The sequence below is a fragment of the Procambarus clarkii genome, chromosome 64 (assembly GCF_040958095.1).
Source record: "Procambarus clarkii isolate CNS0578487 chromosome 64, FALCON_Pclarkii_2.0, whole genome shotgun sequence".
NCBI lineage: Eukaryota > Metazoa > Arthropoda > Malacostraca > Decapoda > Cambaridae > Procambarus > Procambarus clarkii.
In genome coordinates this window covers 14,117,614-14,140,445 of record NC_091213.1, presented here as the reverse complement: position 1 = coordinate 14,140,445, position 22,832 = coordinate 14,117,614, and the positions used below count along the sequence as shown (strand labels likewise).

The window sequence follows — 22,832 nt, the reverse complement described above, 5'->3', positions numbered from 1 at the left end:
GAACCCAGATACAGTAGCGAAGAAACATATTACAGTAGAATACAACCCTAATACAGTCGAGTATACCCATAAGAAACTACTCGCTGCTCTCATGAACCTTTTCCTGTATTTCATGTAATTAACGTAAGTGCTTTTGTAAAGCTGAAGTAAATAAAATCCCGGATGTGCAAATACAAATTAATTTTTCGGGTATAGATTACAGGATCTTGAATTTAGGCGATAACAGCACCGAGAAACTCAGGTAGCATTTTCGTGAGTGTGAGAGAGAAAGTGAGAGAGAGAGAGAGAGAGAGAGAGAGAGAGAGAGAGAGAGAGAGAGAGAGAGAGAGAGAGAGAGAGAGAGAGAGAGAGAGAGAGAGAGTGAGAGTGATAGTGAGTTTGAGAGAGAGAGTTTGAGAGAGGGTTAAAGAGAGTTTATGAGTTTGGTTGGGTTTGAGAGACAGTTTGAGATTGAGTTTAAGAGTGAATTTGAGAGAGTTTCAAATTCAGAGCGAGCTTGAAAGAGATATTTGAGAGAGAGAGAGAGAGAGAGAGAGAGAGAGAGAGAGAGAGAGAGAGAGAGAGAGAGAGAGAGAGAGAGAGAGAGAGAGAGAGAGAGAGAGACCCCATGGAAGGGCTCCTCGCCAGGAAGGCTCCATAGTATGCGCATCTGCTGCTGGTACAACTTTGGCTAAGTTGTCTCCTTGTCCTGGCGAATAAGACGCCGTAAACACACATGGTCGAGGAAGTCTATAGCTGTCGAAGTTAGCTGAGGATCTGGTGTTAGCTGAGGGGAGGACATCAGGATCTCAGCTAACTGGTGTTATCTGAGGGGAAGATCTGGTGTTAGCTGGCCAATGTTTATAGCTGTTAGAGTTATAACGGTGCTTATCTGTTACAAGCATGTTGTGCTACCGATGGAGTAAGCCATGTGGATGTTTAGCTGACGGAGTTAGATAATATGTTGAGTAGGTCACAGGCACCATTAGTGTGTCGTTTTAGTTCGTTTAAATGAATGCTCAGAGATTCGTTAAAGCTGCTAAAGATAGCTGGGTATTGAGGAAATATGTAACAAGACTACAAGAATTATTCAAAGGGAAGAATATGAGAGAGAGATAGAGAGAGAGAGAGAGAGAGAGAGAGAGAGAGAGAGAGAGAGAGAGAGAGAGAGAGAGAGAGAGAGAGAGAGAGACCAGAGAGTTAAAAACCCAGATTGAGAACGACTCTACCAAGGTTATTATATTACCTTCTAATACTTCTGCTAGACGATATTAGAGTTATTTTAGGATTACTGAAGCTATTATCTACTACTTTTGTATTATGAAGGAAGATAGTAGAACGAAAGTATATGGCCTAGGGCAGTAATGGGTGTTTTGTCTTTAGCGAAGGAGAGAACTTGCATTACTTCACAGAATAATTAATAGTCCATCACTGAGACTTTGCTGGAGAAACAGATATACGGAGTTAATACTATTTCATACTAAAGTAATAAGGAAAGAGGAACACAAGCTTTTGATTATTACATTTTAACTGAACCTATTTTTAGAAATAAAAACGTTTTAAAATAATATGTGCGATGGGACTTGAAATATTACCAAGTTGAAACTTTGAAAGTCTCTCAGTCTCAAACTTGACAGGAAATCACTAATAGATTCCTGAATGGTCCTACCATATCAAAACTTATCAAGTATCTAGACTGAGTGGGAAAAAGCTTCAGCCAACTTAAATCCACCAGGAAGAGCCTGAGCCATATCCAGACCGGCGCCGCTTAGGACCTTATCCGGTCCAGTCCGAGGCCCGACTACCGGGTTGAAGAAGCTCTACGCCCTCCACGCCACCGATGAGAAGTTTTACGGGTCGTATAAGTCAGAAAACTTGATCAGTTCTGGGTGGGTCTGGCCGGGAGGGGGCCAAGTGAACCAATCCATCGAGAAAAGTTTGGCCACATCATCACAAACACAATAACGCCGGCGACCTCTCTGCTCAAGGAGGAAACTTCTTGAGAGACTGCCGCAGTCGTTGACAATTTGATCGCCTCTCTCACTCTCTCTCTACCTTCTTGCTCAGGGCAATATACCTAAGTGGCGATACTTGTGCAGTCTTCCCTGAACAGCAGCCGCCGTGACGAGAGAAAACGATCTGTCTATCGGCGAGAGAAAACGACATATCGACGAGAGAAAACGACTTCTCTGTCGACGAGAGAAAACGACCTGTCTGTCGACGAGAGAAAATGTCCTGTCAGTCAGCAAGAGAAAACGCCGACAGTCAGAGAGTCGGCGTTTTATCCCTTCATTTTTGTCGTTACCTTTGTCGCTTCAGCTTAGTTAAAACCAAAGCTCTCAAGCTTTTCACCGCCTCGCAGAGTTAAAACTCTCTGGGAGAGTTTACAAGGTTTGGTGCGCCTCGTTTCCGGGTGTGGTTGCTGTGTGTGGTTGCTGGGCTCGGAGAGGCCCTGGATACTGTTCCATCTAGGAGGATAGGGCCTGCTCGGACACTGTTCCATCTAGAAGGATAGGGCCTGCTCGGACACTGTTCCATCTAGAAGGATAGGGCCAGCTCGGACACTGTTCCATCTAGGAGGATAGGGCCAGCTCGGACACTGTTCCATCTAGGAGGATAGGGCCTGCTCGGACACTGTTCCATCTAGGAGGATAGGGCCAGCTCGGACACTGTTCCATCTAGAAGGATAGGGCCAGCTCGGACACTGTTCCATCTAGGAGGATAGGGCCTGCTCGGACACTGTTCCATCTAGAAGGATAAGGCCTGCTCGGACACTGTTCCATCTAGAAGGATAAGGCCTGCTCGGACACTGGTGTTTTGACGGTGATGGTGTGTAGTGACCATCACTTGATGGTCACCGTCATGATGTAGGCGAGCTTAATGTTGACATAAGTGTTCCTTGTGATGGTGGTGGTAGTAGAGTTGCAATAGTTTGAAGGCCTCTACGTCTCATGACGTACGACGTAGATGTGTGTGTGTGTGTGTGTGTGTGTGTGTGTGTGTGTGTGTGTGTGTGTGTGTGTGTGTGTGTGTGTGTGAGATCCAAGTTTCTGAGCTGAGATCGTCTGAGGACAGAGTGGGTGGCGGGCCAGACGGAATAAGGGAAGTTTTACTGTCCGGTTCCGGACGTCGTACCCCAACATAGCAGCACTCAACATAGTGTCCGGGAGAGAAAACTCTCGGGAGTTCTACGGTAATCGGAGGAAAAAACAGTGGCCCTGTCGATCTGAGAGAGAGAGAGAGAGAGAGAGAGAGAGAGAGAGAGAGAGAGAGAGAGAGAGAGAGAGAGAGAGAGAGAGAGAGAGAGAGAGAGAGAGAGCATGAAGGACATCGCGCAAGTGGCCAACTTGTTGTACAAGTTTGTTATATCCGGCTTTACGGGGAAATAGGGCGTCCATAAGCAGCAGAATCGTTGCATATTGTGGGGTCTTGGACGCTGCTGCTCCCTTCACACAGTTCCAGACACATTAATCTGTACACCACACTAAGAGGAATCATGTGATTAACAGGCTCTAAACTCTCTCCCTATCTCTGTTTGTCTCTCTGTCCTCGAATGGCCGACGTCTGTTCCCTCCTTCCACCTCAGCTAGAGCGAGCGCTCAATTATCCCATACAAGACGTGTAAACATTAGCGGAGTCTCGTGTACGGAACTCAACGGGAGATATGGATGAAGTTCAGTGTCTGCCGCAAGCATAACATGAAGCTTTCTCATTTTGGTGAAGTTGATGATAATGTGTGTGGGCGGATGTATGTATGTGTTGGGTGTTTGTGTATATGGGGGAGGGAGGATGCATATGTGTGTGTGGTGTTTGTGTGTATGTACAGGGGGAGGATTAGCGTGTTGTTTGTGTTTGAGGACACACACACACACAAACACTGTGACGATATGGTACTCCATTTCTATTGCGTCAATTTCCACTTCCAATACGTAGTAATTTGACGAATGCCGCCATTTTACTAACGAGGGGGCTTAAAGACACGCACTGCCAACTTATGAACATATAATCAGTCAATCATTTAAACCCGCGAGTACCACTAACGCCAATTCGACGTCACGGCAGGAGTGATAACGTGATTGGCTGGAGCTCATAAGCGTAGCAAAGAAGATAACTTGCTCACAAAAAACTGTCAACAAGAAAACGAGGAACGCAGCAGGAACGCTGTGGACTTCGAAGCACATTCCCCCTAAGAATGCAGGCGATGAGTCACAATAACGTGGCTAAAGTAATCGACTTGAGAATGGTCCAGGACGGACCGAAACGTCGTCGTCCCTTCACATTCTAGTGTGTGGTCTGATCAACATACTTTCCCCCTAAGAATGTCTGAAAAGTGTCTACTGAACTTCAGGCCAGACACAGGTGGAGGTACAAGCATATGAACCGGGGTGTGAAGACCTCCAAACACAGCGAACAATATCACGGTGACAGCTGCTTAGTATGACCATAACAACTGAGGCTCACATCAAGTGGACATCGTCAGTCGTGTTTTCCAAGCTTGCCATTGTTAGGGTAGTCTTCTGGAGCAACAGCAACAGCACCACCACCACTACCATCATCACAACTACCACCACCACCACAACTACCAACACCACCACCACAACTACCAGCACCACCTCCACTACCAGTAACATCAGTAACAGAAGATCAACAGAACCTCCCCCCGCCACCCCTCCCAGCGGGCCAGGGGGGGGGGGACCAAGGTGAAGTTAACGGTCTTCATAAACGCTGTCTGGAGCCAAGTGGCTCGTCCCTGGAGGTCAATTTGAGGATTTTTTAAGCAATTGCAACACAGAGACGTTGATGAAGGAGTTGATGCGCGCGTCAAGAGCAGAGAGAGAGTTTACCATCTCCCCCCACCCCCACACCCCCCCCCCCCCACCTCATGCTTTTATGTTACCCTCCCCCCCCCCCTTAGAGCACCGGTAACCCTCCCTCCCTCACACTACCGGTAACCTGCTCCCCCTCTCACACTCCCGGTAACATTCCCCTCTCCCCGTCGCATACTCCCACTCCCCGTCTTCATCAACATCACCTTGCAACTCCTCCCTATCTTGAGTGTACTGGCGCAGGATTCTATCACCTTCTCGTCTGTCTGTCCTGAGAAACAAGCAGGAAGAAGTGCCAAGTTTAAGTGCAGCGTGTCACTCGTGCTGTCATTAGTTGTGCTACATAACCACGACCAATACTTCATTACTACCGTAGCTAGGACTTAACTTTCAGCCCAACGCATGAATATCAGTGGAATACCTCACGAAAATTGCGTTTATGCAAGTATTTTGGAAGTGGAATGAAAGATTCCGATTAAATTGGTAATTCCTGGATGAAATTATTAGAAATAATTGTCTCTTAGATCAACTTTTGATTAACCGTAGCACGTTCATTTTCTACCTGAACAAATGTTTCAGGTTCTTGAAGCCGCTTAAACCGTAACATAGCAACCTGCCTGCGAACCTATTTGCACTTGAAATATTAAACACAAAGTTAAAAATCTTTATAAATAACATCTGTTCATTACACTTGAAATGTTAGAAACAAAACTAAACGGCTTTATATAATATCCTTAATTCTGTTAATTCTTCATGGTAAATCACATCTGTACATCCTCACACTCTTGTCTCTCCCCGCCAGTGCCGCCGGACATCATCGACGAGGAGAGCAGCTCGGAGGTGGTAGTGAAGGAGAGTCAAGACGTGACGCTGGAGTGTCGTGCCAGGGGCTCTCCCAAGCCTGTCATATCATGGAAGAGGGAGGATGGTGGCAAGATAGATATAAACAATGGCATCAACTGTAAGTGTGTTTGTATGACTCACCTGGATGACTGTAGCTATGGCCCTTGCTCACCCTTTCAAGCATTTTTAGCTTAATGCATTTACTCGATTTTTCAAGTTTTTCTTAGTTTGGTTCTAACGTTTTAAAAACGGTTTTCCTGTAATCTGCTAAACTAGTCGCGGTTCCCTTACACATACAACTGACCCTTCCCTAGATGCGACCCACCAGATTTATCAAACTCCCGGGTACCTATATTACTACTAAGGAGACAAAGTTATCAAGCGAATGAAAACGTTGCCAAAACGCTTCTGTCTTTCTGCATGAATCGAACATGGGGCCTTTCCAGCGTGACCCGACTGCGCTCACCGCTGAGCCACGAGGGCCCATTTTTAGCTGTCCATGCAGTGGTGCAGCACTCGGCTCTGCATCACGCGGGCGGAGGTTCTAGTTCTAGGAAGTATATTTGTAACTTACAAGTATTTCAAGTGAGGCCTGTGTACTATTCACAGGAACACGCAAGCCAGAGATCACTAAGAACTCTCCACCGCACCAGTGATCGTCTATTGGTGCGGTGGTCACGGAACTGGGAACGTTTAGGGGTGATCCTGGACGGCATGGGTTCGAATCCTGGCTGGGTCAGTTAGAGTTCTTAGAGTTTATATTATATTATATATATATATATATATATATATATATATATATATATATATATATATATATATATATAAATATATATATATATAAATGAGATTCCACATATATTTTCTCTAGCTTTGTGTTTACAACAAAATGTGTGCTAGATCCTTCTAGGAAACGTTTTTATTTTTCTCAGGAGAATTGTGGGATTCCTCGGTTCACCTCATTAAGGAAGTCTGGCTCTCTGTATCCCCTCGGGGCTGGGCAGCGAGGGTTAGGGAGGGGGTGAAGGATGGGGAGGGGAGGAAAGGATGGGGAGGGGAGTGAAGGATTGGGATGGGTGAGGAACGGGGAGGGGCAAGGATAAAGAAGGGCGTTTGGGTTGAGAAGGCAGTTAGATTGGGAGAGTGAGTCTGTGAGGGTGTATACAAGACTGGATTTAATAGGGTGGGCAAAGGAAGGGGCAGAGGGGGGCAATTGCCCCGGGCCCCAACTGCCAAAGGAGCTCCCAAAGGGGAACCTGTTACCTCCCGTTTACTAGTGACTCTGGGCGGAGCACGATGTTGATTAGCAAAATCCAGGACCACAACTGGTGTGGTCCTGGATCCTCCAGAGCACATCACTCAGCTGAGGGCAGCATCTCCGTGAGGGCGCTGAAATACACAATCGACTTGAGAATGATCCAGGACGGACCGAAACGTCGTCGTCCCTTCACCTTCTAGTGTGCGGTCTGGTCAACATACTTCAGCCACGTTATTGTGACTCATCGCCTGCAGAAAGACGCAATGTTGTCACAAATATCAAACTCCTTGCCTCCATTGCTTAGTCTGGTCATAATGTTTTAATGCCACGCAACTGGCTCTCACCATGGCACTTTACCTCATCCTAAAAACCCTTCCTATCACCCCTAATAATTCTTCCCCTATCCCCCACTTCCCCACTCACCCTATAGGAAATCTTGACCTATATTTAATTCATTCATTCATTCAGCTCCCAAACTTCCTTTATAAGATAAATTGTAATAATTGTAAAATTAGCTTCATTATTAACAAAAATCAACAAAGTGTGTGGGAGACGTTAGAAAATATAAAGACAAAAAGGCGGCAAAAATCAATCTAAGCCTTGACTATTTTACCATTTACCAGGATGAGATTACCAGGATGAGTTTACCAGGATGAGTTTACCAGGGTGAGTTTACCAGGGTGAGATTACCAGGGTGAGTTTATCAGGGTGAGTTTACCAGGGTGAGTTTACCAGGGTGAGTTTACCAGGGTGAGTTTACCAGGGTGAGATTACCAGGGTGAGATTACCAGGATGAGTTTACCAGGATGAGTTTACCAGGGTGAGTTTAACAGGGTGAGATTACCAGGGTGAGATTTTTTTTATCAATTTGACCAGGTAAAAAAAATCTAAAAACCATGTCATATATAAACACTCCTCCTCAAATGGTTTATCATCATTGTAATTTACATTTATCATGTTATTAAATGTCTACGTTCATTGCCCTCCCCTCCCCCCCCCTGAATTTGAAATGCCCCAGACCCCCCCCATTATCCCCCCATAGTCTAAATCCCTACGCTGGTGTAGTCTAGATGATATTGAGTACTCAACCACACAATGTGATTGTTTTTACAATACTAACCAACACACAACACAAGCGTCTCCGTCACCCCTACATAGACAGCGTCTGAGATCTGTTCTCTTATACACAGTACAGATGGTTATTAAGTTCTCAACCCACATACTGTGATTAATGTGTAGGGGCGGTGCATGGGGGACAGGGAGGAGGGAGGGGATGCTTGAGATGGATGGGAGAGCAGGAGATGTATGGGAGAGGAGAGGAGATGAGAAAAGGAAGATATGTATAGGAGAGTATAGGAGGAGATATATGGAAGTGGATGAAATGAATGGAGAGGAAGAGATGTTTGGAGGTGGAAGGATGTATGGGAGAGGACAGAAGGGGAGGCATGGGAAAGGAGAAGAGGAGACGTATGAGAAAGGAGAGGAGGTAAATGAAAGGGTCTTTCTCTCCATTTCCCTTCTTCCTGCTATTTCCTCCTCCGATTTATCCCAATTTTCACCTCTACTTCACTATTCTGGCAGTAGTCCTTATCATCACTCTTCATTCCTTCCTTCTCCTTTCTCTCTCATTCTTACGTTTCTCTCATTTTTTGTACTCTCCATTCTTCATTATTCTTGTTTATCTCTCTCCTCCCCTTCCCTCACTCCTCTCCTCTCACGCCTCTCCTTCTTCCCTCATTCCTCCCCCTCTTTCCCTTCCTCCTCATTTTGGCCCCATCTCTATCTCTCTTCAACCTCTCTCACCCATCCGTCTCTTCCCCTAATTATTTTCCTCCTCTCCCTCCTTTCCCCTCTCTCCTTCCCTCCCCTTCCCCCCCACCCACCCTTCCCTCCCTCTCCCCTCGCCTCCCCCAACACTTGGTATTCGTGAGGTAGGGAGTTGGGAGCTGGTAATCCCAGGTAACTGACGCTCTAGGCTGACCTGTCACTTAGAACTATTGTGAGGGAGCTTGGTCTCCTGTGGGGCAGGAGGGAGGGAGAGGTAAGGTAGATGGAGGGAAGAGGGGGATTAGTTAGCTCTTGGATCCCGCCTTTGTAAAAACCGGTTGTCTAAAATACAGATTCCCCAATTTATTCTTCTTTGTCATATCTGCAAAATCTATTTCACACACACACAGTAATAACAAGAGAGGAGAAAGCTGCTAAAAGAGGAATGGGAATGATCTTGTTCCATGCTTGTCAGGTCACCGTCCCTTTGTAAGAACCAATGTTAGACAAATATTGGATGACATTGGTTGTCACCCAGTGAGAGAGAGAGAGAGGGAGGAGAGGGGAGAGACAGACATACAGACAGACAAACCCAAGCGACGATAACCCCCTCCCACCTAGTATATATAGACAATGAGACACTTTCTCCACTAACAGAAGGCAATAGGTTATCAGGTGTCCCTTATAATTATTAAAAGGAAGGATAAAAACATCAGATACCTGCTACCCACTCTTTTCTCTCTCTCTCTCTCTCTCTCTCTCTCTCTCTCTCTCTCTCTCTCTCTCACTCTCTCTCTCTCTCTCTCCCGTTTTCAGTATCTCTTTGAAATGGTTCCAAGGCTATGGACAGCTTCCGGAGGTAGTTCTGCACGCTGGTCTCCTCTGGAAAGATCAGAGGACTAGTTGACCACTGGACCAATGTACCATTGGAGAAGTGAACCTGTTAACAAGTGAACCAGTGGACCAGTGACCTAGTAGACGAGTGAACCATTGTTCTCCCAGAGAGGGTATCTTGAAGAGAGATCATCTTCCAGACCAAACATGATAAAGAATTCGATCTATAGTTCAGATGGTAGATTTTTTCTTTGCTTTTTTGCATTTATCAAGACCTGGAACACGTCCAGAGTAAATCAAATTCCACCAACTTCAGCATAATAGTAATTTGGGAAGAAAAGAGAGAGAGAGAGAGAGAGAGAGAGAGAGAGAGAGAGAGAGAGAGAGAGAGAGAGAGAGAGAGAGAGAGAGAGAGAGAGAGAGAGAGAGAGAGAATATAAGGAAGCAGAAAGATACGGAGAATCCCCACGATTCCTCAAACGTGAACTTAAAGTGAAAACTAAAGAAGGTAGTTCACCTCCAATGATATTAAATCGCGTTACCTCCGAAATATAATTAAATCCTTTTACCTCCAATAAAATATAAATCCATCTCACTTTCAAAAACCTCGAGGAGTTCTACCTCCAATAATCTGCGCTAGGAGTGACGGGAAATTGGCTGAGGTCAACATGGTGATAAATCTATCACCCGGAGAGTCGTATCACACGGCATTTTGACCTCGGGGCAAGGAAGAGGGTTCCCAGCTGTTGCCAGGAGACGAAAGGCTTTGTTGTTTGAAGGTGTTGGTAGCACTGACTTGAGCACAATGCACGCAAACACGCACACACACACACACACACACATTCCCAGGAAGCAGCCCCTAATAGCTGTTTAACTCCCAGGTACCTATTTACTGCCAGTTGAACAGGTACATCAGGGTGAAAGAAATGTCTATTTGTTTCTGCCTCTGCCGAGGATTGAACCCGGGCCCTTAGGACTACGACCCCAGAGCGCTGTCCACTCAGACGCGAGGCCCCTAGGTGTACTCACCTAGTTGTGCTTGCGGGGGTTGAGCTCTGGTGTGTGTGTGTGTGTGTGTGTGTGTGTGTGTGTGTGTGTGTGTGTGTGTGTGTGTGTGTGTGTGTATTTTAAGTGTATTTAATTCCTGACTGCTTCATCGAGCACTTATCATTAATTGATTTTTAATTAGCAACATTCTGTAAAGACATTAGAGCACTTGGAAGATTCTCCGAGTAATTCCTTTTCTTCAAGTAGTCTTGGTAATATACTGACCATAGTCTAAGATACAGTATATAAACAACCTAAAGTGAGGACGCTTCTTTTTGTTTATAAGTTCAGAGCTCCATGTCTGACAACTTTTTTTTCTTAATCTCTTCTCATCCCCAGAAAGGAAAAAAAAAAAACTGGTGTTCGCTGGGTTCATTGCAGTTCCCTTCCCATGTCACCGCCTAATATCCTACCTCACAACGTCTACAACCCTACTACCGCTCATAATCCTTATCCCGACTTCAACTACCTGTGTGTTGAACCACTAGGGACGACCCCGCATCCCTTTCTGCACCTATTCCATCTCTAACACTCCTCTGGATGACCCGAACCATCCACATGTCCCTCTCCTCCTGGTTCATCCTCTCTAGCACCTCTTTAGACGACCCTCCTCACTCCCCAACCTATCCCCTTTCCTGCCAAGCCTCTCCGGAGGTCTGGACGACCTCCGTCTATTTCTCCGCCTGTGTTACTCCATCACCACCAACTGGACGACCTACCTCTCTCCCCCAGCTTCTCCAACACCCCCATCTGGACGGCCAAACCCACCTCTCCCTATCCCAGCCCATCCCTCTCCAATACCCCCTCTGGACGACCAAACCCACCCACTCTCCTAATCCCATCCTATCCAGCACCCCCACCGGACGACCCACCACCTTTCTCCCCCTCAGCGCCCCCACCGGACAACTCCCCCAACTCCAGATATTCCTTCTTTATATTCTACGTAAACGTAGGACGGTCCTGGCGACGTAGCAACTCACTCTCACCACTAAGGAAACAATTTACGGAAGTGCCTTTTAAGAATTCGCGTCCGGTTTCCTTAAGTTGCTTTTAGTGTTGTGTTCCTTGAGGACTTTAACACAAGCGAGAGAATTAACTGCGCTCTTTTGGGGTATATAAGTTAATATCATTAACTTGAAATGTATTTAGTTTCCTACGAGGCGGCCATGTAGAAACTCTTGTCCTGTCTCTACGTATTAGCGGCTTTGTATAATTTACATTGTATACCTGTGTATACTCAACTGTATCATTTTCAAATGGATTTTACATCAATTTTTGTTTATTGTTGTAATGTTTAATGAGTTATTGAATTAAATGTAGTTTTATTTGGTGATTTGAAGAGTCTGAAGGCCTGAGGCGGCTTCATTCAATGCCAGTTCTTGTGGACGTCAGTTTTAATGGTACCTTACTCTGTAGCGTGAAGTGCCTGTTAGACTAGTGTCCGCTATCGTTGTTAGTGTCAGCTATCGTTGTTAGTGTCAGCTATCGTTGTTAGTGTCAGCTATCGTTGTTAGTGTCAGCTATCGTTGTTAGTGTCAGCTATCATTGTTAGTGTCAGCTATCGTTGTTAGTGTCAGCTATCGTCGTTAGTGTCAGCTATCGTTGTTAGTGTCAGCTATCGTCGTTAGTGCCAGCTATCGTCGTTAGTGCCAGCTATCGTCGTTAGTGTCAGCTATCGTCGTTAGTGCCAGCTATCGTTGTTAGTGTCAGCTATCGTTGTTAGTGTCAGCTATCGTTGTTAGTGTCAGCTATCGTTGTTAGTGTCAGCTATCGTTGTTAGTGTCAGCTATCGTCGTTAGTGTCAGCTATCATTGTTAGTGCCAGCTATCGTTGTTAGTCTCAGCTATCGTCGTTAGTGTCAGCTATCGTCGTTAGTGTCAGCTATCGTTGTTAGTGTCAGCTATCGTTGTTAGTGCCAGCTATCGTCGTTAGTGTCAGCTATCGTTGTTAGTGTCAGCTATCGTTGTTAGTGCCAGCTATCGTTGTTAGTGTCAGCTATCGTTGTTAGTGTCAGCTATCGTCGTTAGTGTCAGCTATCGTCGTTAGTGTCAGCTATCGTTGTTAGTGCCAGCTATCGTTGTTAGTGTCAGCTATCGTTGTTAGTGTCAGCTATCGTTGTTAGTGCCAGCTATCGTTGTTAGTGTCAGCTATCGTTGTTAGTGTCAGCTATCGTTGTTAGTGCCAGCTATCGTTGTTAGTGTCAGCTATCGTTGTTAGTGCCAGCTATCGTTGTTAGTGTCAGCTATCGTTGTTAGTGTCACCTGCCATTGTTAGTGTCAGCTATCTCTATTACTTTTTGTGTTACTTAAAGCTATCGGTGTTACCTGGAGCTAATATTACTTGCAACTACTATCATAAGATTGTATTCCGTAGCGCAATGGTCAACACAATTGTTTCACTCCCGAATGGTCCCAGGTTCGATTCCAGCGCAGGACAAGATGTTGAGCCACATTTCCTGATGCCTCTGTCCACCAAGCAGTAAATAAGTACCTGGGAGTTTAACAACCGTTGCAGAATGCATCCAGGGGGGGGGGGGATGGTCTGTTAATCGTTGGCCTATGGGGACTTTCCTAAGCCTATTCCGGTTTATGTCTTCGACAATGAGTAGGGGGAAATACATTCACTACAGTTCCCCTTTCATTCCCCGTTTTCTATGAGTTAAGGGTAGACTTAATAGGCACTCTGCAGCTTTTGTCTCGATAATTTGACAATTGGTCTGTTTTGAATTATGATTATGAATTATAAATATGTGATTCCTGCCTCTACTTGTCGTAAGCATTCCTCTGCATCACTTTGTTCTTCTAACACCTTCACCTTGTCTTTCTAACACTTTTCCTGCCTTATTTTGTCCTAATATAACACTCCAAACTGTCCTTGTCCTAACACCACCCCTGCCTCGCCTCGCCCTTCTAACACGAGTTCTCCCGTTGGTGTCCACAGTGAAGGTGACAGACTCCGAGGTCCTGCACATTCCCTCAGTCTCCAGGCTCCATATGGGCGCCTACCTGTGCATCGCCTCCAACGACGTCCCTCCTTCCGTCTCCAAGAGAATCACCCTCAAAGTCCAGTGTAAGTAGAGGGAAAGGCGGCAAGGGAAGGAGAACGGGAGATGTGGAAGGGATGGGAGAGGAGGGGAAGGGAGACGTGGGATGGATAAGAGAGTTGAGAAATTAGAGACAGATGGAAGGGGGTAGAGAGGCTATGAAAGTACTTGCTCCTAGCAGATAGCTTTTTCTATCAAACAATATGCGAAAATATTGTTTTGTATCCAAAAGAGACCTTCTCAATTTTTTTTAAGAAGAGAATCACTGTACCATCTTCACTGCTGTGGCCCACGGTGTATCTTAAGAATACTGTGAGTCACTGTACAATGTTTATTTCTATATCCGACCCGAGGTTGTTTCCTAAGACCCCCCGTAATATTACAAATTGGTGTTCTGTCAATTAACAAACAAAAATTAGGAGGAACTAATTATGGGAGACTAAACAAATCTTCGGATTTACATACGGTGATGAAAATAACTATTTTTCCCCCCAAAGGCAGAACCCATGAGCTGGAGCCCTATATATAGGCTTTAAAACCTCTGTCCCTTCCCTCCCAAATAAATATAGATTATTTATTAATTCTTAATAGACGTGTACTTACTATTATTTGCAGTGACTTACATACTAACTGACGTGAATAGCTATATATCACTGACATTCCAGTTTTATTTACAGTGCCAAATTAACCTCTATGTTTTGGTGTTATTCCTTTCTGACCTTAACCTTTAACAACCGTCACTTGCAAGCGAATATAGAACTACACATTATTAAATAAAACACCACGACAAAGCCTAGCCCAATGTCCCTGTATAATTGTATTTATTTCGGTATTTATTTCTTTACTCCTGTCGAAAAAGGCTGGAATTCATTGTTGGTTTTTTAAAGCTTTCACATAACCAAATTCTGGCGAGAGGAATAATGTTGCTCAAACACCCAACTGCTTTTGACTGGCTCTCGTGACAGGGATGACGGGGGATCGAGTGTCCGGTTGCTCTGTTAGGTCCTCTATATGGGAGAAGAGGGAGATGGTAGAGGGAGAGAGAGAGAGAGGAGGATAGACGGAGAGAAAGGAGAATAGAGGGAGAGAGAGAGGATACTCAGATGAGATAGGGATGGATATGATGCAGGAAAAGGAGAGTAAATGAGGGAGGGAGAAGGAGTAGATGAGAAAGGGAGAGGAGCAGATGAGACGAGAGAGAGGATGTGAGTGAGGAACGAGATGGGGAAGGCTGAGGAAATAGGAGGGAAAGGAGATAAAAGAGGAGGAGGGGGATTAGATAAGAGGCTGAGGACACAGGAGAATAAGATGTTGGAGATTAAAAGAAGAGCGAGAGAGAGAGAGAGAGAGAGAGAGAGAGAGAGAGAGAGAGAGAGAGAGAGAGAGAGAGAGAGAGAGAGAGAGAGAATATGAGTTATAGATTTGGAGGATAAGACATGTGAAAAAGGAGATAAAACAGGGAGAGAAACGAGATGGAACAATAAGAAATAAGGGAGAGAGAAGACGTGAGAATGAAAAATAGAGGATGCATGAAGTACGAGGACAGGATGAAAGAGAGAAGGTAGGTAGGTAGACAAGAAGAGCAGAAATGAAAGTAAGAGGTAAGGGAAAACACAGACAGGAAGAGGACTGAACAAGAGATTATGATGATGAAGAGAAGATCGAGAAAAAAAAGCATGAGAGAATGACATAGAAGTAACGAATGAAGACAATAGAAAGATAACATATGCGAGAGAGGCGATAAGAGGATATGAAATATTGGAGAAAGAAGGTATGAAAGAGGATGAGAGAATGGAGAAAGGGATGAGAGAGAAGGGGAGAGTACGAAAGAGTGGGATGACCAGTGAGAGAGGAACTGAAAGACTGAGACTTAGACTTACGTGAAGGTAATCTGTTGGTATAACTAAGCTTTCGTCTCCTGGTAAGTGTTAAAGGTATTTCATATTTATATAACAGAAATTTAAAAGAAAAACATAAGGTTCTCTCCTTAGTCTCCAGATAACATAAAAAAATTACTACCGTGATGTATGTGTGTGTGTGTGTGTGTGTGTGTGTGTGTGTGTGTGTGTGTGTGTGTGTGTGTGTGTGTGTGTGTGTGTGTGTGTGTGTGTAATTACCTAAGTGTAGTAACAGGATGAGAGCTACGCTCGTGGTGTCCCGTTTTCCCAGCACTCTTTGTCATATAACGCTTTGAAACTACTGACGGTCTTGGCCTCCACCACCTTCTCACCTAAGTGTGTGTGTGTGTGTGTGTGTGTGTGTGTGTGTGTGTGTGTGTGTGTGTGTGTGTGTGACACAGCAATACATCAGCACTCAAATGTAATCTTAATACACTAAAAAGAGTAACAGACTGTTCAAATTGTCTTCTTTCCACACACACTGCAAGCCCATAATGCAATTTTTGTGCAATGCAACACTGCTCAGCTAGATATTGTAGAATTGCAAAAATAATCTGTTCTGGCAGTCAACATTATTTTCTCACCCGTCACGCTGTCTCAACTTTTGTAGTTTACAGATTTTGTCATTATTTGGGGTCATGCAGAAGAGACAGTGTACAATACATTTTAGGGTCATGCAGAAGAGACAGTGTACAATACATTTTAGGGTCATGCAGAAGAGACAGTGTACAATACATTTTAGGGTCATGCAGAAGAGACAGTGTACAATACATTTTAGGGTCATGCAGAAGAGACAGTGTACAATACATTTTAGGGTCATGCAGAAGAGACAGTGTACAATACATTTTAGGGTCATGCAGAAGAGACAGTGTACAATACATTTTATTGATATTCTCTAGACTTTGACTTTATTAGGTTTTAAAATGGAAGGGATTTGTGTTTTATTTCTGCTATTTCTATATATTTATTTTATATATATATATATATATATATATATATATATATATATATATATATATATATATATATATATATATATATATATATATATATATATATATATGACAATGTCAGACCACGGAGGAAAAATGAAACAGGAAATTTCCTTAAGTACTTTCGTATATTAAATACATCTTCAGAAGGTCCATTTTAAATACCTTCTGAAGATGTATTTAATATACGAAAGTACTTAAGGAAATTTCCTGTTTCATTTTTCCTCCGTGGTCTGACATTGTCACATTCTTAATCACGTGTTTATTTTCGTGATATACACACACATATATATATATATATATATATATATATATATATATATATATATATATATATATATATATATATATATATATATCGTATATCATATATCATATATATATCACTTTACAGGAATCGAACCCATGTCTGTGGTATAGGAACAATACAAGTAATAAACTCCTCATCTAAACGCTTTAAACAATAGTGAACATGTTGTCGGGTCGCGCCTGAAGCAGAATAGACAATTACACTTCAAAAAATGTAAAATTCTTTATATTCTTTATTTCCAACACAAAAATTCATCAACAATAAAACGATCTGTTTTCCCACTAGTTATCCTAGACCTCACATGATATCCAATTCATTTCACTAAATATCATTATCCTATGGATTATCTTAAATAATCCATATATAAATGGCTTCCAGGTACGTTCTTCGACGTCGTTGAGCATTTATGATAATTGAATTTTACAGAAATGTGCTCTGTCTGTTTTATTTATATAGTATGAAATTTAAACGGTGTATATTATCTACATTTTAATTAAAACTTGGGGGACAGTGCGTGGGATTTCTCTATAAATAGTTTGGAATATGAAATTTAGGAGTGTGGGATGAAGTGCGGTTTATTGTGCATTTTCACTGAATTAAAAATGGTTCTTATGTGATCACTGTGGTTAAGAGGGTTTTGTGTGTGTTTGTGTGTATGCGTGTTTGTGTGTGTTTGTGTGTGCATGCGTGTGAATGCGTGTACAAGGGTGCGTATTTGTGTGTGCTAAACGAGTGCATGTGTGTGTGAGTGTGTATGTTTGTGTGTGCATGCGTGCGTGTTTGTATGTGCTTGTGTGTGCATGTGTGTGGGAGTGTGTATGTTTGTGTGTGCATGCGTGTGTGCTTGCGAGTGCATGTGTGTGTGTGTTTGTGCTTATCTTTTGCATCCGATACCTATTATACAAGTATTAATTTCCCATAATCTCAGGAATTTTAACGTTGTGTATGTGTCTGTTTCAATGTTTCTGTGTATGTTTATGTATGTTTTGTATGTGAGTATGCCTTGTACAATGAAACGAGAGGAAATATGGGTAAATTTAAGAGTGGTTCAGGGTAGAGATGGGGAGTGGTGGTGATAGGTAGGGTGAGGGGTTAAGGGAGGCAGTGAGGGAAGGTGGGTGACGGTAGAGGTGAGGAAGCAAGAGGAGGGGTAAGGCTAGGGTAGGGTAGGGAAGGGAGGGAGGGTTGAGGGAAGGTGGAGGGGGAAACATTAGTGTAATTGCCTTACGGTAATCTATGTAAAGTAACTTGCTAGACGATTCCACAAATACACAGAACATTATTTTGTCTTTAAATGTGTTTGTGTGTGAGAGAGAGAGAGAGAGAGAGAGAGAGAGAGAGAGAGAGAGAGAGAGAGAGAGAGAGAGAGAGAGAGAGAGAGAGAGAGAGAGAGAGAGAGAGAGAGAGCAAGCACACACCTCCCATCCCTCCCCCCACATATACACACACCTGTAGATAACTTGTCACGTGTTTATCCCGTGAGTTTCCACGGTCACACACGATCAGCTGAGATCAATAACAACAGGGTGAACGGAGCTTTAAGATAACGAACGATAACAACAGGGTGAACGGAGCTTTAAGATAACGAACGAAAGCCATTGAATGTTGTCCTTCCTTATTATTCTGCTTGGGTTACGACCTAGTCATTTTTATTTGGATTTAATCTTATTCTCTTCTTTTCATTCTCTCATTCGTCCACTCTCTCTTTCTGTGTATATATATATATATTTATATATGCAGTATATATATATATGTAATTTCTATGTATATTTTGTGTATGTATGTACATCTCTATATGTACATATATATGTATATCTCTATATTTATGTCTTCAGAAGATTATCTCTCACGTAAGAGGACATCAAGAAGTGTGATTGGATCTGTCTCTTTATTCCTTTTCTTATTATCTCATGCTTACTAGATCTAGTTCTTCCCTCTTCATCTCTTCCATCGTCACTCAGTTATCCCTCTCACCCCCTTTCTCTTCCCACTCTTGTCCCTTCTTAAATCCCATCCACCCTTCATCCATACCGCTCTTTATCCCTCTTACTCTCTTTCTTCCTCATTTCTTGCCTGCCTGTTTTTCTCTCTCCATCGGTTCATCTTTCCTTCCCTTTCTCTATTTCTTCCTCCCACCTTCGCGCAAACGTCTAATTTCTTCTTATTCCCCTTCGCTTTTCTTTTCCTCTTCCTCATTTTTATTCCACCATCCTATATCCCGACTCTATCATCTTCCTCTACACATCCTTCCGTCACTAATCCTACCTGTCTCGTGTTTCTTTCTGATTCCTATCATCAAATTTCTCCTGTTCCCTTTCTTGATAATAAAGATATATATGTCCGTACTACCTATTACTTCCCCCACTTCCCCACACCCTCAGCAAGCTGTCCCATCTAGGTCATCATAGTTTGCTGAACCACTACCCTAAAGTCCCCGTGGCGCAGTGGAAAGCGCGATGGACTTCTAATCCATAGGTCCCGGGTTCGACCCCCGGCGGGGATGTCCAGTTTTTGCGAACCGGAATTGATGTCGAGTGAGTGGAGGAGGACTAGGCCGTGTCGGTGGGTGTCTGGGGGGGGGGGGGGTAGGTAAGCAGGCCTGGGGTGACACCTCCATCAGTCAGGTTCGAGTCTGCTTCTCTGGGGAATTTTGGTCCCGTGGGACAGTTGTCAGCCTTTTGTGTGTACTCAGTCATCTAATTGTACTCGTGGGGTTGAGTTCTGGCTCTTTGGTCCCGCCTCTCAACCGTCAGTCAACTGGTGTACAGGTTCCTGAGCCTATGAGTTCCTGTATATATATATATATATATATATATATATATATATATATATATATATATATATATATATATATATATATATATATATATATATATACATACGCAGAAGATATGTATTGACCTCAGGATAAATTAGAGTTGAATAACAAACTCGTCCCGTTTTGAACCTATTTAATTCTAACTTAAAACACTCTTTGTTAGTAATTAAAAAGTCATTATCTGACTCTTGTTAATTAAACAGCCTTTTCTAAATAACTTGGTGGTTGACGGTGAACGAAGCCAGGTTCTTTCTTTTGAGTATATTTTATTTGCAGAGATTTAATGGGCAGTAAAGATACACTGATTGTATGTATTGTTTCTAGTTGTATTAATGTTTCTCCCTGTATGATTCACTCTGTGAATCATACAAATTATGTGAACTTCGCTGAGCTTGAAATAATTTCAACTTTATTCCAATGATCAGGAGAGATAGAGAGAGATTGGGACAAGATTGGAGATATTTCTAGTGGATGTTATTTTCATCCAATGGCCTTTGTAGGGACCCTGAAACTCGAAGACTGATGATCAATAGGGATTAAGGTAATGATTAATGAAGTGATTAACGCAGTGATTGATTTAGTTAGATTAATAAGTGAGTGTGTGTGTGTGTGTGTGTGTGTGTGTGTGTGTGTGTGTGTGTGTGTGTGTGTGTGTGTGTGTGTGTGTGTGTATTTGTTTGTGAGTGTACGTGTGTGTGTTTGAAACTAGGGGTGGACTTTACAAAACATTGTTAAAACATTTGTATATGCCGTTTGTCAGATGAATACAACGGAAGCAGTAAACATTAGTGCACGGGAGGTAAGGGACAGTAAGCATTCTGTTAATGAGGTCAGACACAGTAAACATGGATGGTGTTGGGGTGAGAGACAGTAAACATGGATGGTGTTGGGGTGAGAGACAGTAAACATGGATGGTGTTGGGGTGAGAGACAGTAAACATTGACAGTGTTCGGTAGCTTAATTGATCGAAGACCCGTCACCCTAGCCCCCTTACCACTGAGAACTAATGAGCTCATCACACACACAACCTACCCAAATTGTACCCTTGGGAGGGGCTTGTACACCCCCTCCCCCTCCTCACATAGGGGCAAAAGGGGTATTCTCTTCCCCCAACCTATTGCTACTACGAGTCAAATTATCACCATCTGCCTCTCTTAACCAAGGGCCTTTTTCTCTCTTTCCAATAAGCAACTATCCCTTTTTCTAAATCACTGATATACTCCCTATTTTTTCAAACTTACCCCCAATAATAGGTCGCTGCTTTCCCCCTTTCCCTACCTTACAACAGGAGGTTGCTATTCAACTTACCCAGCTTGTAAATAAAGCCACTTGTGCTGTATTTACCCCTATTTGCTGTATTTAATGATCTAAATAACACATTCAGAGTCTAATGTGTCCCCATTTACTTTAATGGGGATTAAGAAAATGCACAAGATTAAGTGAGCAGTTTTTGGGTCTTAATTACATTATCCACAACTTCTCGCGGTTAGGCAATAGGGAGTAAGTGGTTTTAGGGGAATTGCAGTTGGCTCACTGTAAGATCGTAGAGCAAGTTCGAGTAGATTCGCACACACACACATCTACCCAAGGCTACATACCACCATGTCTACTCTTCCGGCCACACATCATCCACATAGCCATCACATAACATTCACATCACTTCCATACAATATCCACTACTACTACTACTTCTTCTAGTGGGTTAGTCTCACTCAAATTTGCAGTGCGACTGGTCTGGGGTACGGGACGGAGATAGGACGGTCTGAGGTCGCCAGAATTTAAGAGTGAACAGCATGTCAGGGTTCACATTCTGTCCTCAAGACGATTCTTGGCGATGCCCTCCGGCCTCACCTCTAAAAATATTTTGAAAACTAAAATTAAATAAAAAAGTTTATACAAATATACTCCATTATTCCCTATTCTCTGGGGAATTAACATATTTTCTCATCTTTATTCTAGTCATAATAGAATAAAAGAAACAATATTTCCACATTCGCAAAAGCAATGATAGACAATTATATTATTTAAGAGAGAGATATATAAAGGAAAAGGGAGAAACACGAAAGGGAAGGATCTGAAACCCATAGATTTGTTTCAGTGCTTCTTGAAGGGTTCATGTAGAAGTAAGATAAAAAGCAGGAAAAAATAGCTAGAGAAAAATTAAGAATATTTTGAAGACGAGTCAAACTATACAATTTAACCATTCACATAATTCCATTTCTCTGGTCGTGACAGTTCAGCCGGTGCTGTGGATACCTAACCAGCTGGTGGGCGTGGCCCGGGGCATGGACGTCACCCTGGAGTGCCACACTGAGGCATTTCCCAACTCCATCAACTACTGGACGGACGACAAGGGCCAAATGATCCTCTCCAGTGAGTAGTAACAGTCTTTAGCACACACACACACACACACTACACCCATATTGTATACATACACACACACACACTACACCCATATTGTATACACCCAGCACACACAAAAGGTGTAAACAGTAGCTACATAATATCAATAAACCCCCTCACACATCCTACACAACTCCCTCATATCTCTACACATCATCTTGGAATGTATTGCGTGGACTGTATTTGTTCTCAGCGAGTAATTATGTAAAAACATTTCATTTACACACACACACACACACACACACACACACACACACACACACACACACACACACACACACACACACACACACACACACACGCAGAGGTTCTCGTAATCGAGCGGACAGTGCTCTGGGTTCGTAGTCCTAAGGGTCCGGGTTCGATTCCCGGTTGAGGGGGGAAACAAATGGGCAGAGTTTCTTTCACCTTTTGCCATTGTCTACCTAGCAGTAATTTAAATAGGTACCCGGGAGTTAGACAGCTGCTACGGATTGCATCCTGGGAAAGTGTGTATGTGTGAGAGTAAAATATGTAGTAGATATGATAGAAGAAGGATAGTTACATATCTGTACCTACCACATGATAGTCAATACATTCAACAACCGATGGTTAGAAAGGCGGGGTCCAAGAGCTAACAGCTCGATCCTGCAGGCACAAATAGTAAATTAAGAACAGTAAATACACACACAACCACATTAGAATGAGTACCCTGCAGTGCAATCACACATCCGGGTCTGTGTGATTGCAGTGTGCAAGTGAAGGCTTTTGCAATATCTGCATTATCCGCCACACACACAATACAACAGTTATATTTAGTTGTATATAATATACA

General features: G+C 43.3%; 2 protein-coding genes and 1 non-coding gene across 5 annotated transcripts in view; 2 read left to right on the top strand and 1 right to left on the bottom strand.

Moving 5' to 3' along the window:
* The window catches only part of LOC123769016 (carbohydrate sulfotransferase 3-like), a 243,026-nt gene that overhangs the window by 180,470 nt on the left and 39,724 nt on the right, over positions 1 to 22,832 (bottom strand). The window lies entirely within an intron of this gene.
* LOC123769078 (lachesin) overlaps positions 1 to 22,832 on the top strand; it is a 216,021-nt gene that overhangs the window by 185,376 nt on the left and 7,813 nt on the right. For all 3 annotated transcript variants that reach the window (XM_069309198.1, XM_069309200.1, XM_069309199.1), the window contains exons 5-7: positions 5,608 to 5,766; positions 13,495 to 13,623; positions 21,851 to 21,988. In XM_069309198.1, the coding sequence (XP_069165299.1) occupies positions 5,608 to 5,766; positions 13,495 to 13,623; positions 21,851 to 21,988 (426 nt within the window). The remainder of the gene's footprint in view (positions 1 to 5,607; positions 5,767 to 13,494; positions 13,624 to 21,850; positions 21,989 to 22,832) is intronic.
* TRNAR-UCU (transfer RNA arginine (anticodon UCU)) lies at positions 19,228 to 19,300 on the top strand. Its single transcript has one exon. It is a non-coding gene; the product is annotated as a tRNA-Arg (tRNA).